Source organism: Saccopteryx leptura, chromosome 5 (assembly GCF_036850995.1).
Source record: "Saccopteryx leptura isolate mSacLep1 chromosome 5, mSacLep1_pri_phased_curated, whole genome shotgun sequence".
NCBI classification, from domain to species: Eukaryota; Metazoa; Chordata; class Mammalia; order Chiroptera; family Emballonuridae; genus Saccopteryx; species Saccopteryx leptura.
In genome coordinates, this window is record NC_089507.1 from 171,886,885 (window position 1) to 171,899,998 (window position 13,114).

Below are 13,114 nucleotides of genomic sequence, written 5' to 3' on the forward strand. Positions count from 1 at the left end.
ACTTGGGAATACGGCTGTGACTCACTGGGTGATCAAAAAGTTTTCAAGTTTGAGTGTGGCCCAGAGCAAGAAAAGTCTCTCCAGGAGTGGCCATTGTCATTTGAGCCACCTGACCTGGTCGTTTCCACAGTGCTAGGAGTCTCTGAGGAAGACAAGTATGCCATGTGGCATCTCTGGCAGGCCCCAATGGGAGACATGTACTGCAGAGCCCTGGGATTCTGGAGCAGGAACACAGCAACCAGGTGCAACAGAGAACCACTCACAGTCAGCACGGCACTTCTGGCTCACTGCTGTGCTGACCTCAGGGCAAAGTGCCGGGCCCCTTTACAACGAAGGTCTATAAATGACATTACCCAGCCAGTGGCAGGAAGCTCAGTCACATAGTCCCTAGATGTCCTGTGCTGCCCCGTAGCTCTCACACCTATGGCCTGGGAAGGAGTTCTCTATAATCCACTAATGAGAAGGGATGTGGGAGATTCCAAGCTGACAGAGTCCTTGCAGTTTAGATTTGTGGGGGACAGAGGTGTGGGGACTGGCAGTAAGCTGACAGTCATGGCTGCCCACCCTCCCACCTCACCTGCTTGATAAAGTTGCTAGAGGCAATTTACATGCTTTTCCTCTCACTCTTTGTTTATTCTGCTGTTGGTTGATTTCAGTTATGCATGGTGGGGGATTTCTGTTTATGCCTTAAGAGAATTCCTGTTTATACCTTGGGAAGATTCCTGTTTATGCCTCAGATATGTGACTGTATCAGAGACTTCCTTATTTTGCACAGAGCTCTACACTAGATAATAAAGCAAACCAGGGGTTTCGCTTTGCTCTTGCATGCCATCAGCCTGCAGAGACCTCCTGATCGCCTACTTTTTCTCTCTTGAGTTTATTTCTTCAATTCCACACCATTCTCACTCAGGACTTGGACATGTCATGCTGGTCAGCAGCAGAGGGAAAATTCAATTTGTCATGGGTGGGTGAGCTAGAAGCAGTAGGATTTCTGTTGTGCAAGATTCAGAAACAACAATGAGCCTATCAGAGCTCAGAAGAAAAAGACATGACTGGCACACACAAAAAATTTTGTTGACTGGGAGTCGGAGAAGGAGGGTGAGTTCAGAAAGAAGAATGTGGAGGCTTTAAATATCTTACTGATGGTTGATTTCGTAGGCTAAGTGGTGGGTACACAGATGCTTATTTTTAGTCTTTGAACTGTTCTCAAACATTATATGCACACTTTTGTGTAGGTGATAGATTTCATTAAAATATTTTTTAAAGTTTGTTTATCAAGTCTCTGGCAATAAGTTGCAAAGGGATGTGAGGTTCAGGGTCAGAGGTTCCTTCTTCTCGGGCATGTCTCTGGTCAGGACATTGATGGGCCAGGACGTGCAGGTTGTCTTAGTCAGGCTGTGTTTCCCCACAAATTGCCTGCTGAGGCCTGTTCACCCAGAGGACAGCAATGAGCATGCTCAGAAACAGGGGTACCTTCAGGAATATGAAGAGCAGGAAGTGGACGCTGCTGAGCAGGGACCTGTGAGAGGGACATGGTGACTGACAATGAGTTTCCTCCTCAACCAGAGGCCCAGGTTCTGCCTTTCCCACACTTTCTTTTCAGATCAGGTCCTATGGCCCCAAAACTCAAAGTCAGTGTTGAAACTGGTTGGTAACAGGGCCAGACAACCCCATACTGAAGACCACAGACTCCTGTCCTTTATTTAGTTCAAGAATGGATTTCGGCCTGACCTGTGGTGGCGCAGTGGATAAAGTGTCGACCTGGAAATGCTGAGGTCACTTGTTCGAAACCCTGGGCTTGCCTGGTCAAGGCACATATGGGAGTTGATGCTTCCAGCTCCTCCCCCCCCCCTTCTCTCTCTCTGTCTCTCCTCTCTCTCTCTCTCTGTCTCTCCCTCTCCTTTCTAAAAATGAATAAATAAATTAAAAATCATGTTAAAAAAAAAAAAGAATGGACTTCGAGTGTCAGAACAAACACAGCAGATGCATGAGGACGGGGAGTCAGATGCAGGACCCTCTCAGGCCCGGGCTCCCATCAGCGCTCGCAGGAACCCAGCTCTTGCTGGGACCAACTTTAAGGATGAACATTCCCTTATAACCCCTCCACACTCAGAGTCTTGATTCATCCTTAAATATAACCATGGGAGCAGATATTCTGCCTAAACCACCCAACAACCTCTACCCCAAGGAGCAACCTCTCCAAGCCCAGTTTTCAGCCCGTCCCCTCCCCCCAGGTCCCATGCACCGCCCCATTCCAGCCCCTCACACGTACGTACGTATAGTGAACCTTGTTGGTGTCCTGCTCTGTGTCCTCTTTGTCCACTTGAGTTTCTGGCAGCTGTGGACAGTCTGAGACTGGCCAATGGTTTCTCACCTCAAGCTCCTGCCCCTTGTTGCATGTGTGGTTTGCTTTGCTGAGCAGAGCAGGCCAGAAGTGCTACAGAATTCTGGCCCCAGGAGTGACCATCTGCCAGGAACATTCCTACTCCAGATTATTGCTTGGTTGACTCTCCCACCTCCCTCATGTCTCTGCTCAAATGTCACTATTTAAGAGGCCTTTGCTCACCACTCTATAAAAATAGCAAACCTGCCATCTTGCCCTCCATGAGGACAGGTGTGTGTGTGTCACCACCCGGCTTTCTGCTCAGTGGGACAGTCTGGGGAATGCAGCCTCTCCGAGGGTGCCCAGCACCTGGGATCAAGCCCAGGTGCTACAAGGATGTCTTTTCATTAACGAACACTTCATCAGCCTTCCCTACTTCCCTCCCCGTCACTAGACTTTCTGAGATCACCTCTCTGCAAACTAATTACACTGAAATTCTTGTCTCAGGCTCCGATTTTGAGGAAACCCAGACTAAGACAGTCTCCTTGTTACTTGTTTTCATTGAGCATCTCAATAACCTTCATGATGCCTACCGCCTTCTCACACATACCCTATCACTCTGTGCTTTGATACCTACCTGCTTAATTTTTCTCCAGGGTGATTATCATTAATTGACATTTCCTCTATTATCTATCTATCTATCTATCTATCTATCTATCTATCTATCTATCTATCTATCTATCATCTATCTACACGTATAACTATGTATCTATCTAGCTATGTATCTATCTACTTTTCCATTTGGCCCTTGTCTATATCTACCCGTTTGAAAGAAACTTCATTGAGAGCACAGCCTTGCCTGTTTTTTCACCATCATATCCCTAACATTTGGATCAGTTCCTGACACATAAGAAGTGAATATTTGTTGAGTCAATGACTCATTGAGGAAAGCCACTTCCAGGAAGTCCTACACAAGGGAAGAAGCCATGCAGATGGCAGAAGATGCTGGATCACAGGCAACTTACCCTGGGTCTTGGCTGGGAGGTCCAGGTGCTCTTACAGAGATCTTGCTGCTGGAGTCTGTGATGGAGGTTAAGGGTGAGGACTAGGTCCCAGTGCCCCATCCACGACTCTCCCCACCTAGGTACCTATCACCTCAATGGTCCTAAGTTCACAAAGTGAAGGGAACTCAGAGAAAGGGCTGGAGAGATGTGCTGAGACCATCCTGTCCCTGTAGTCAGATCCAGGCCTGGCCGGAGTAGAGGAGTATCCCTACCTATCCCCATCCTGACTTGCTCTGCAGCCACCTGGACACTTCATAAACCAGGACAAAAGACACATTGCCTTCTGCCATTGAGCATGTAGGTGTTTCTCATCTCACTGAAAACAGGAGTGTGTGAAGATCAGATCAAGAGTTAGACCTTGCCCTGGCCAGTTGGCTCAGCGGTAGAGTGTTGACTCGGCATGTGGAAGTCCTGTGTATGATTCCTGGTCAAGGCACACAGGAGAAGCGACCATCTGCTTCTCCACCCTTCTGTTTTCTCCTTCTCTCTCTCTCTCCCTTCCCCTCCTGCAGCCATGGCTTGAATGGTTCAAGCAAGTTGGCCTTGGGTACTGAGGATGGCTCCATGGCCTTGCCTCAGGTGCTGAAATAGCTTGGTTGCCAAGTAATAGAGCAGCGGCCCCAGATGGGCAGAGTGTCGCCCCATATGGGGGTTGCCAGATGGTTCCCCTTCGAGGTACATGCGGGAGTCTGTCTCTCTGCCTCCCTACCTCCTCGCCTCTCACTTAAAAAAAAAAGAGTTAGACTTCAGTTCCACCCCCCAACCCAGCCAGTGCATCCACATATGACCTCCACTCCTGGAAGAAGACTATAGAGCAGGGGTAGTCAACCTTTTTATACCTACCACCCACTGTTGTATCTCTGTTAGTAGTAAAATTTTCTAACTGCCCACTGGTTCCACAGTAATGGTGATTTATAAAGTAGGGAAGTAACTTTACTTTATAAGATTTATAAAGCAGAGTTACAGCAAGTTAAAGCATATAATAATAATTACTTACCAAGTACTTTCTGTCAGGTTTTCGCTAAGTTTGGCAGAATAAATCTTTATAAAAACAACTTACTATAGTTAAATCTATCTTTTTATTTATACTTTGGTTGCTCCGCTACCGCCCACCCTGAAAGCTGGAACGCCCACTAGTGGGCGGTAGGGACCAGGCTGACTACCACTGCTCTAGAGGTTAATACAGGGTAGTTTGAAAGCAGAGGCACCTCACACGGCTGATGGGAAATGCTACCAGCCTCGAAGGAGTGGAATCTGTACTCTGGGAAGTGGAACCCCGCTCCCTCAGCCCACCCAGCTCCAAAGACATTGGCAGCCTCGCTTGTCCTCCCTCAAGCAGGAGACTCCCTGGGTCAGTGCTGACTCAGAGGAAGAACCTCCAGACTCAGGCACTTAGGGACCCGGTGAAAAAGAGCTGAATCTCTGGGCAGTCACTTCAAGGTGAGGTTCCTCATACAGCTCCCCCAAACACCCCACCACTGAGCTCACAACCAGTTTCTCAGGGCTGCATTCTTAAGTGTATATAGACAAAACCTTTTGAGGAAAGCATGCAACACGAGAGAAAGAAACCAACAAAAAGAGAAAAAAATATGAGAGGAAGCTGAGACAATGCAGGAGGCAGAAGAGAAAAGAACCAAAATCACCCTTACATGAATCAGGGAAGATGTAGCTCTCATGAAAGAAAAGCAAGCTATGGAAGGAAGGAGGGAGGAAAGAAGGGAGGGAGGAAGAGAGGGAGGGAGGAAGGGAGGGAGAGAGGGAGGGAAGGAGGGACAGAGGGACAGAGGGAGGAAGGGAAGGAAGGAGGGAGGGAGGGAGGGACAGAGGGAAGAAGGGAAGGAGGGAGGGAGGGAGGGAGGGAGGGACAGAGGGACAAAGGGAGGAAGGGAAGGAGGGAGGAAGGGAGGGAGGGAGGAAGGGAGGGAGAGAAGGAGGAAAGGAGGGAGGGAGGGAGGAAGGGAGGGAGGGAGGGAGAGAGGGAGGGAGAGAGGGAGGAAGGGAAGGAGGGAGGAAGGGAGGGATGGATGGATGGAGGGAGGGAGGGACAGAGGGAGGAAGAGAAGGAGGGAGGGAGGGAGGGAGGGAGGGAGGGAGAGACAGAGGGACAGAGGGAGGAAGGAAAGGAGGGAGGAAGGGAAGGAGGGAGGGAGGGAGGGAGGGAGAGAGGGAGAGAGGGAGGGAGGGAGGGAGGGAGGGAGAGAGGGAGGAGGGAGGGAGAGAGGGAGGAAGGGAGGGAGGGAGGGAGAGAGGGAGGAGGGAGGGAGAGAGGGAGGAAAGGAGAGAGGAAGGAGGGAGGAAGGGAGGAAGGGAGAGATGGAGGGAGAGAGGGAGGGAGGGACAGAGGGAGGGAAGGAGGGAGGGAGGGAGGGACAGAGGGAGGGAAGGAGGGAGGGAGGGAGGGAGGGAGGGACAGAGGGAGGGAAGGAGGGAGGGAGGAAAGGTTTATTAAAAGAAACAATTTGAACAGAAAAATATGTTAGCAGAATTATGATCTGACTCTCCCCGTCTCCCTTTGCCTTGTTAGGCCCACCAGTGGCTGAGCTCTCTCCTGCCTGGTCAGGAGTGTCAGAGGAGGAGGAGCAGAAGCAGGGGAGGCTGGGAGCCAGTGACGATGCCAGACAGACAGCGTTGGAGGCTCCCTCTTGGGCCCTCCCCATGCTCACAAGCAAACCCCACTGACATTGAGCCCAGTGGCCAGGGTCTCCAGAAAATGGGTTTTTCCCGAGGCCAGCACACATATTAGAGGCTGAGGTAAGGCCCAACGGGAGGATGCTAGAGAGGCCGGAGGAAGGGTTGGGGCTGGCCTTGGATTTCCGGAGCAGGGATCACCTGTCAGAATGATGGGGCTAGCTATCTGGGCCAGCCCTGATCCTGGACCATCTCCAGGTTTTCCCTAAACCCCGGGTTAGGCCCTGGGCCCTGAGGTCTTGAGCGGTTTTAACCCTGAGAGCTCAGTCACAGGAAAGTGAGAAGAAGGTCCCTTTGGAAGGGACCCCTCTTCCCCATGCACGCACAAAACCCTGTGAGGACAGGAAGGCAGCATGCAATCCTCAGTCCTGATGGATCCAATGATGCCTGAGGGCCCTCCCACCTACACCTTGAGGCTCACAGACATTGTCAAGACCTGAGGCGGTGGCAGGAAACTTGGATGTCTCACACACACACACACACACACACACTTGAAACACAGACTGGTACTTTGACCCCCATTTTCACACACACTTTCCTCACACACACCCTCACACTCTCACATACTCACACACATCTCCCACACACTCACATTCACACAACACACTTGGTCCCGAATCTCTAATGCACAAACACTAGGCCCAATTCCTCTCTCCTGAGTGGAGATTTCCTGGGATGCTCTGCAGGGATTAGCTCAGATTCCTTCATTACTGGTACCAGAAGGAAGGGGGGTCTTACCTGGGAAAACAAAGACTTGAACCTGGAAAAAGGGTTCTGGGAGGAAGCCAGGAAACCCCTGTTCCTCCAGTAGCGTGGAGATCCCACACCTGTATTTTCCTGCATCGGCTACAGTGAGGTTCTCCAAGGTCACTGTGAAGGTGAGGTTTCCAGGATGGTCCACAATGGACACTTGACCTCTCGTCACCTTTCCCTGGGAGCTGTTGGTCTTCACAGGGTCAGAGAAGAGCGGTAAGCATGGCTGTCTGCACCAGTATTTGTCTAATGTCTTGTATTCCTTCTTGTACTGACATTGCACTGTCAGGGATCCACCCACGGTGACATTCACTGTGCGGGGGCCGCTCAGAGACAAAGAGCCTGGAAGACACAACCAGTCTTGTTTTTATCTTGAAGATCCTGGGCCAGAGAGGCCTTTGATGTCAGGTCTTCTGGAAGTCACCTTGAGGCTGGAGGAAGGAGGGGTCTGGAACCAGCAAGAGATGAGCTGTTTGCAGACACAAAGAGATCTAAGGAGATACCTGTTGTGGGATCCTGAGACTTAAGTGGCCATGCCCAGCCTGTGTGTGCTCAGTGTGAAGGGGAGGAGAAGACTGGTAGTACTAGACAGGTTCTGGGTCCCCAGAAGTGTCAGTCTTGAGAGAAGACACCTGTCCTCATCCATTCATCACCAAGAACTGAATGAAGCCACCAAGTATGATCTGAATAAAAGGATGGATGGATGGATGGATGGATGGATGGATGGACTAGAAAACAGAAAATAAGAATGAGAACCAGGAAAAATTAAATAAAGCCCATGGTGGAGAACTAAAAGGAAACCTTCAGCTTCTGCTTATGTCTCTGTCCCCAGTACTCACCTGTGGACCCCAAGTGTATAATCCTTGCTTGTATAGGTAGGACCTCCTGCTCATAGGTGTAGGTCACACAGGACATGAGAGTTGGCCAGGGTATAAAGAGGCCATTTAAGAAAGGGGTCTTCTTGACCATGATTCAAGGGCATTCATACTTTAATTTTCCTCTGTAGGGACAGAATCCTACAGTAACACTTGCCATCATTTAACATCTTTAGGGTCCTCTTGCTCCACACTGGTGTCCCATCAGTGGTTCCTTCCTTCCCCTACTCCTCAGCAGCCCGCACCAACCTTGCCATGCCCTGGACCTCACCTTCAGGTCCTTTGCCTTCTCTAAGACTTTGCCATTGCCCCTTCTTCTCCAATCTCTCTAGAGGCTCCAGTTCCAAATTATTAGGACCCAGTCCCCTAAAATCTCTGTTTCCTGCCTGGAGAGTCACACTAGCTCTGGACACCTGAGGGGTCCTTATTACTCTGAGGAACAGTTGTTGTGCTCTGCTCCTGACAAGAAGAGGGGTAACCCAAGGCAAACAGCTATTAAGAATGGTTTTGGCAAAAGACCAAACTTCTGAAAAAGAATTGTGCATATAACCTATCTACCTATCACCTACCTATCTGTCTATCTGTCCATCTCATCATCTATCTACACATCCATCCATCCTTTCCTCCCTCCCTTTCTCTTTCCTCCCTCCATCCACCCATCCAGCCATTCAGGCAATCAATACAGGGTCCTCCGGTTATGACCGTCTCAACTTACAATGTTTCAAGTTTATGGCACTCACTCTTCATAAAAGCTTTAAAAAAATTGAGACATGAGTGTTTTGGCTTACATCATTAGCGTCGTACTTACTGACTATACGGGCAAACTAGTTTGGTTGTGTGCAGCAGAAGAATACGCAGTAACACAGCATATGAGTGAGGGAGTTGGCATTCCCCAGTGTGCTTACCTATGCCATTTTGGACTATTAAAAACACAAATGTTCCATTTCTGTTAAGCTTGGGCAGTGGTTCTCAAAGTGTGCACCAGGGCGCACTGGCGTTCCCTAGAAGATTTCCGGGTCCACCCTGTGGTATTCCAGAGAAATATGTGCTTGTTGGGGACCAAAAAACCAACAGAGTTTTTTGGAGTTTAGATTTTTGGGAGACAGAGGTGTGGGGAATTGGCTGTAAGATGACAGTCTGCCCAACCCCCACCTCACTTGCCTGATTAGGTTGCAAAAGGCTGTCAAGCTGTGGTGCTGGATTGTTTATACTACCCCCCATGTTCCCTGGAAAGACTTGAGGCAAGTTTCTTCTATCCTTTGTTTGGTGTAAAGTTAAGATGATATGTGTGGTGGGGATTTTCAGTACTCAACACAATTAAGAATAAAAAGAGGAATTCTTCAATGTATTGACGAGGAAATGAGAGTTTGCCTTTCAAATATATGCCCAAACATTGAAGAAATCACTAGGACACATCAGGCTCATGTTTCTCATAAACACAAGAATGAAAAAACAACATATTTGTGCTGGGACCTGCCAAATTTACTAAATCTTACTAAGAATATATTTATATATATAAAAAGATAACTTTTTGTCATTTAAAAATTTTTAACTCCTCTTTTTTTACAAATTCTAAAAAGCATAACTAAAAAATATAACATAAAAATGTTTTTTAATGTCAGAATAAATTTAATTTTGTCATATTTATTTTGTTTAATTACCATAAAAGCACTCTTGGACTTGATATTTTTTCTTTAATATTTGACTTAATTATTATAACATATTTCTCAGAAATTTGTATATAGTGTGCCTCCAATTATTTGTAGGATTTTAAATGCGCCCTGACTTCAAAAAGTTTGAGAACCACTGGGCTAGGGTGTGTTTCGATTTACACCAAAATTTAGGTTACTCACTTTAATAGAACAGAACTATGTTGTAACCGAAGAACCACCTGTATATTGTCATCCACAGATTGTAAGACTTTTGCTATATTTTATGCTAAAATAAAAAGAAAAGCCATAACTTTTACTTTTTCATTTTCATTATCTTGCATTTTCTCACTTTATTTTTCGGCGAGAGAGCTCAAATGGCCCACTCACTTATATTCTACCTCAGAACGCTGTCCCCCCTCCCACCAATAATTCCTTAAAGCAGTGGTTCTCAACCAGGGGTGAACCACCCTCACCGGGGACATTTGACATATTTGAAGACAGTTTTCGTTGTCACAATGTGTGTGTGTGGGGGGAGGGGGGTTTGTTACTGGCATCTAGTGAGCAGAGGCCAAGGATGCTGCTGAATAAACATCCTACAGTGCATGGGATAGGTCCCACAACACAGTCATACAGCCCCGATGTCAACAGTGCTGAGGTGGAGGAGCCTTGCTCCAGGAAACAAAATGGCTCAACCTGGGGCAGAGTGGGGGGGGGGGGGTGTTTGGGAGCCTGGGCAGCTGCTCTGAATCCTCAGTGCATTTGCTGCTCTTCCAGGCTCGGTTACCTCTAGGGGTGCTGTTCTCTCCATTTCTTGAAGGGGAGGCTGTGGCTTCCGGGACAGAACTCTGACTCAGCCTACTCTTTAATTTGTTTAAGTCTCACCCTTGAAGATCTGGGAGCCTTTTTCTCTGGTTTCGATGGCAAAACACTGTGAGGGACATTCTGAGTCACAGCCACAGCCTTCCTCTATTCTGACACTCCTCCAGACCCTGACACAGAGCAAGCACAAGCTTCTACCCCACCCAACCCCCAGAGTAAGCTCCCTACCCACCAGGGCCTCAGAAAGAAACCTTGACTTTCCTCTTCCACCATCATTTATGGAAACTCTCAAACCAGGACTGGCCACAAGTTCCCAGCTATCTCACCTTCCTTCCAAAGACCCATCATGCAGAACCTGTGGGGCCAGCCCAGACCTGCTGAGAGGTATAGGGCCATATGGTGGAGGTGACTCAGCATCTTGGGACACATAGATAGGCAGGCATAGTAGAAATTGACATCGTATTAAAAAAAGATCAATAATCCTGGAAGTAAAGTACTTCAGTTTGAATCTCAGCTGTGCCTCTCTGAGTTTCAGTCTCTTGTTTTAATAATGATTGCAATAAGAATCAGATCATGGGGAATCAGATAATACAGTGATCAGTACGATAAGGACAAGTTCTCTGCTCCCCTGCCCCCATTCTCTGGAGTATTCGAATTTTAATCGTTACGGTCATCATGATGAAAATGCCTAGATTTCCTTTGGGCCCCGTATATGCTCATGGTGTGGAAAGCATTGTCCCTTTAGCCCTCATCCTCTCCCAGGAGGAATTAGGTTGTGCTAGACTTTCATGTGCACACCTCCTCCCCTTTCGCATATGTTCTTGTTTCTCCCCTTCCCATCACCACCCTCTTCTCGCCCTGTCCCGCCAGAACAGCCTTGCCACGTCCAGGCCCATCCTGCTCACCTGGGACCCAGAGAAGCAGCAGGGCCCACAGCAGCCACATGGCCCTGTCCCTCTGGGTGACCTCTGCAGCCGCAGCCGGCCTGGGGCTGCAGGCTCCTCGCCGAGGGTCTGCTCACGCGTCCCCCTCCTCGGCTTCTCTCTGTGTGCCTCTGTTTCCTTCCTCGGCCTCTGCTTGGTTCTGTTCTCTCACCTGCTCTGAAAATGTGGGAAACAAGGGGTTCTGGACAGCATGTGGCCAGTGGGAAACAGTGCTAAAAATTTGAATATGCAGTTCCTGTTTCTCTTCCCTAATAAGCTGGCAGGCCTGCTGCCTTCCTCTAAGTCATAGCAGGGCCCCGACCAGGCAGGGTTCATCCATGGTCTCTGAGCAAGTCCTGCTCTTTATGAGTGAGTGGCTCATTTCCTGTGGCCAACGTGAGCGGTCCCGTGCAGAACAGGCGTGTCTGGGCCTTCTCTGGTCAAGACCAGCTATTTATAGGGCCCAGTGAGTAATAAGCCAGTATATATTATTATTAATATGACATAGGAAATAATATTATTGGTCGTACATACACCATTAGGTCCAACAAGTCCTAGTCAACAGGCCTAATCCTGTTCAATAGAAGTTTCCTTACCTACCTCTGTGAAACCAACAACCCTCCAAGCAGTACTACTCTTCTCACCCCAGCCCATAAACAATGGGGGTTTCTAAACTGGGTTGTAAATGGCATTTGGTCCTTACCTCAGGGCCATGCACTAAGATCGCCCACAGAGTGCTCTTAATAAGACTTCCTGATGGATTAATGACTACTCAGCCCATGCCGACACATAACTGTGCTGTCATGCCTATGGTAGTTTTGAACTTTGGGGGCTGCTTGATTTACCTATGGCCGTCAAAGGCCCTGACGCAGACAAGCTTAATGAAGCTGGACTTGACTTTATACTACACACAACATACCTTACAACCGAGAAAGCGAACTTTCTGAAACAAGGAAATGCCCTTGTTCTGGAATATTAAGAATTTCAAGGTGGCGACAAGTGTCACACCCAGCATGAGGTCCTTCTAAGTGCAGGGCCCAGTGTGCTGCAGGCGGTGTGCCCCAGGAGCAGCCCTGTCTCTGGGTGAGACAGTCAGTGAGGCTGGGTCAGCCCTGAGGGGCTCTGCCCTTCGGAGGCCCCAGCTCCTGGTCTGTCCTCATGAGACCCCAGAGGCCTTGAGTGCTTTTCCGTCTCGGTCACATGCCCCTGACCAGTCTCCACTGCTCTGGCATCAGAGAAAACTTGACAAACCTCACTTTTAACCCCGGGTGGTAGAATGAGAAGCTGAGTCTCGTGGGTGGCAATGTTGCAGTGTATTGAATGATAACTCAGGTGTCCCTGGCCAGGAATATAACCAGTGCCCTGAGACAGCCGTGGCATACAGGCAGACATAAATTTGAAATGCTTCACCCCAGAACTTCGATTCATGTGAGTAGAAAGCTCTTCAGCTCCGGGGTTCTGTTGTCAAACAGCTTCCCTTAGTTGGATGTCTCAGTAAACATATTTCTTGCTTGTTCATTTTGTGCTGCACGATGAGTACAAATGTGTTTCATATTTTCTGGGGTTTTGTGCATGTGTATGTGCGTGCGCATGTGTATGCAACCCCCTCTTCTCCGTGATAGGGCCATTTCCTGCACAGCGTGTTAAGCAATTGCACACAGCTGGCAGCTCCAGGAAGAAAGAAGTTTGCTAGAAGCAGAGGCTCTTTCAGGCCACTTGCTTCTGTCACTTATGTTGGACTGTTCCCCCTAATTTAAACTTTTTAAGGTTTGGAACATGAAAAAGTATAAAACTTCATATCCATATTCTGACCTGTGATGGCGCAGTGAATAAAGCGTCAACCTGGAATGCTGAGTTCACCGGTTTGAAACCCTGGGCTTGCCTGGTCATGGCATATATGGGAGTTGATGCTTCCTGCTCTTCACTCCCTTCTCTCTCTCTCCCAGATTAGATGAATTAAAAAACAAAAAAGAACAAAAGAAAATCATATCCATATTCTGCGCAGTCTTTTTTCTAC

General features: G+C 48.4%; 1 protein-coding gene across 1 annotated transcript; it reads right to left on the reverse strand.

The window, feature by feature from the left end:
• Window positions 1–623: 623 nt before the first annotated feature.
• LOC136405804 (protein CD300H-like) lies at window positions 624–11,307 on the reverse strand. Its single transcript, XM_066385329.1, has 4 exons — window positions 11,080–11,307; window positions 6,814–7,170; window positions 3,349–3,403; window positions 624–1,519 (listed from the first exon to the last, which is right to left on the reverse strand). Exons 1-4 carry the CDS (start codon window positions 11,117–11,119, stop codon window positions 1,387–1,389), a joined length of 585 nt encoding a protein of 194 aa, XP_066241426.1. The 5' UTR covers window positions 11,120–11,307; the 3' UTR covers window positions 624–1,386.
• Window positions 11,308–13,114: the final 1,807 nt, after the last annotated feature.

Excerpts from the sequence above, each read along its gene's own strand:
- LOC136405804 (XM_066385329.1), bottom strand. The coding sequence starts at position 11,119 with ATGTGGCTGCTGTGGGCCCTGCTGCTTCTCTGGGTCCCAG. Across the intron at positions 7,171-11,079 it reads GCTGCTTCTCTGGGTCCCAG|GCTCTTTGTCTCTGAGCGGC; the intron begins GTGAGCAGGATG and ends TGTGTCTTCCAG. Across the intron at positions 3,404-6,813 it reads TCAAGTCTTTGTTTTCCCAG|ACTCCAGCAGCAAGATCTCT; the intron begins GTAAGACCCCCC and ends CCTCCATCACAG.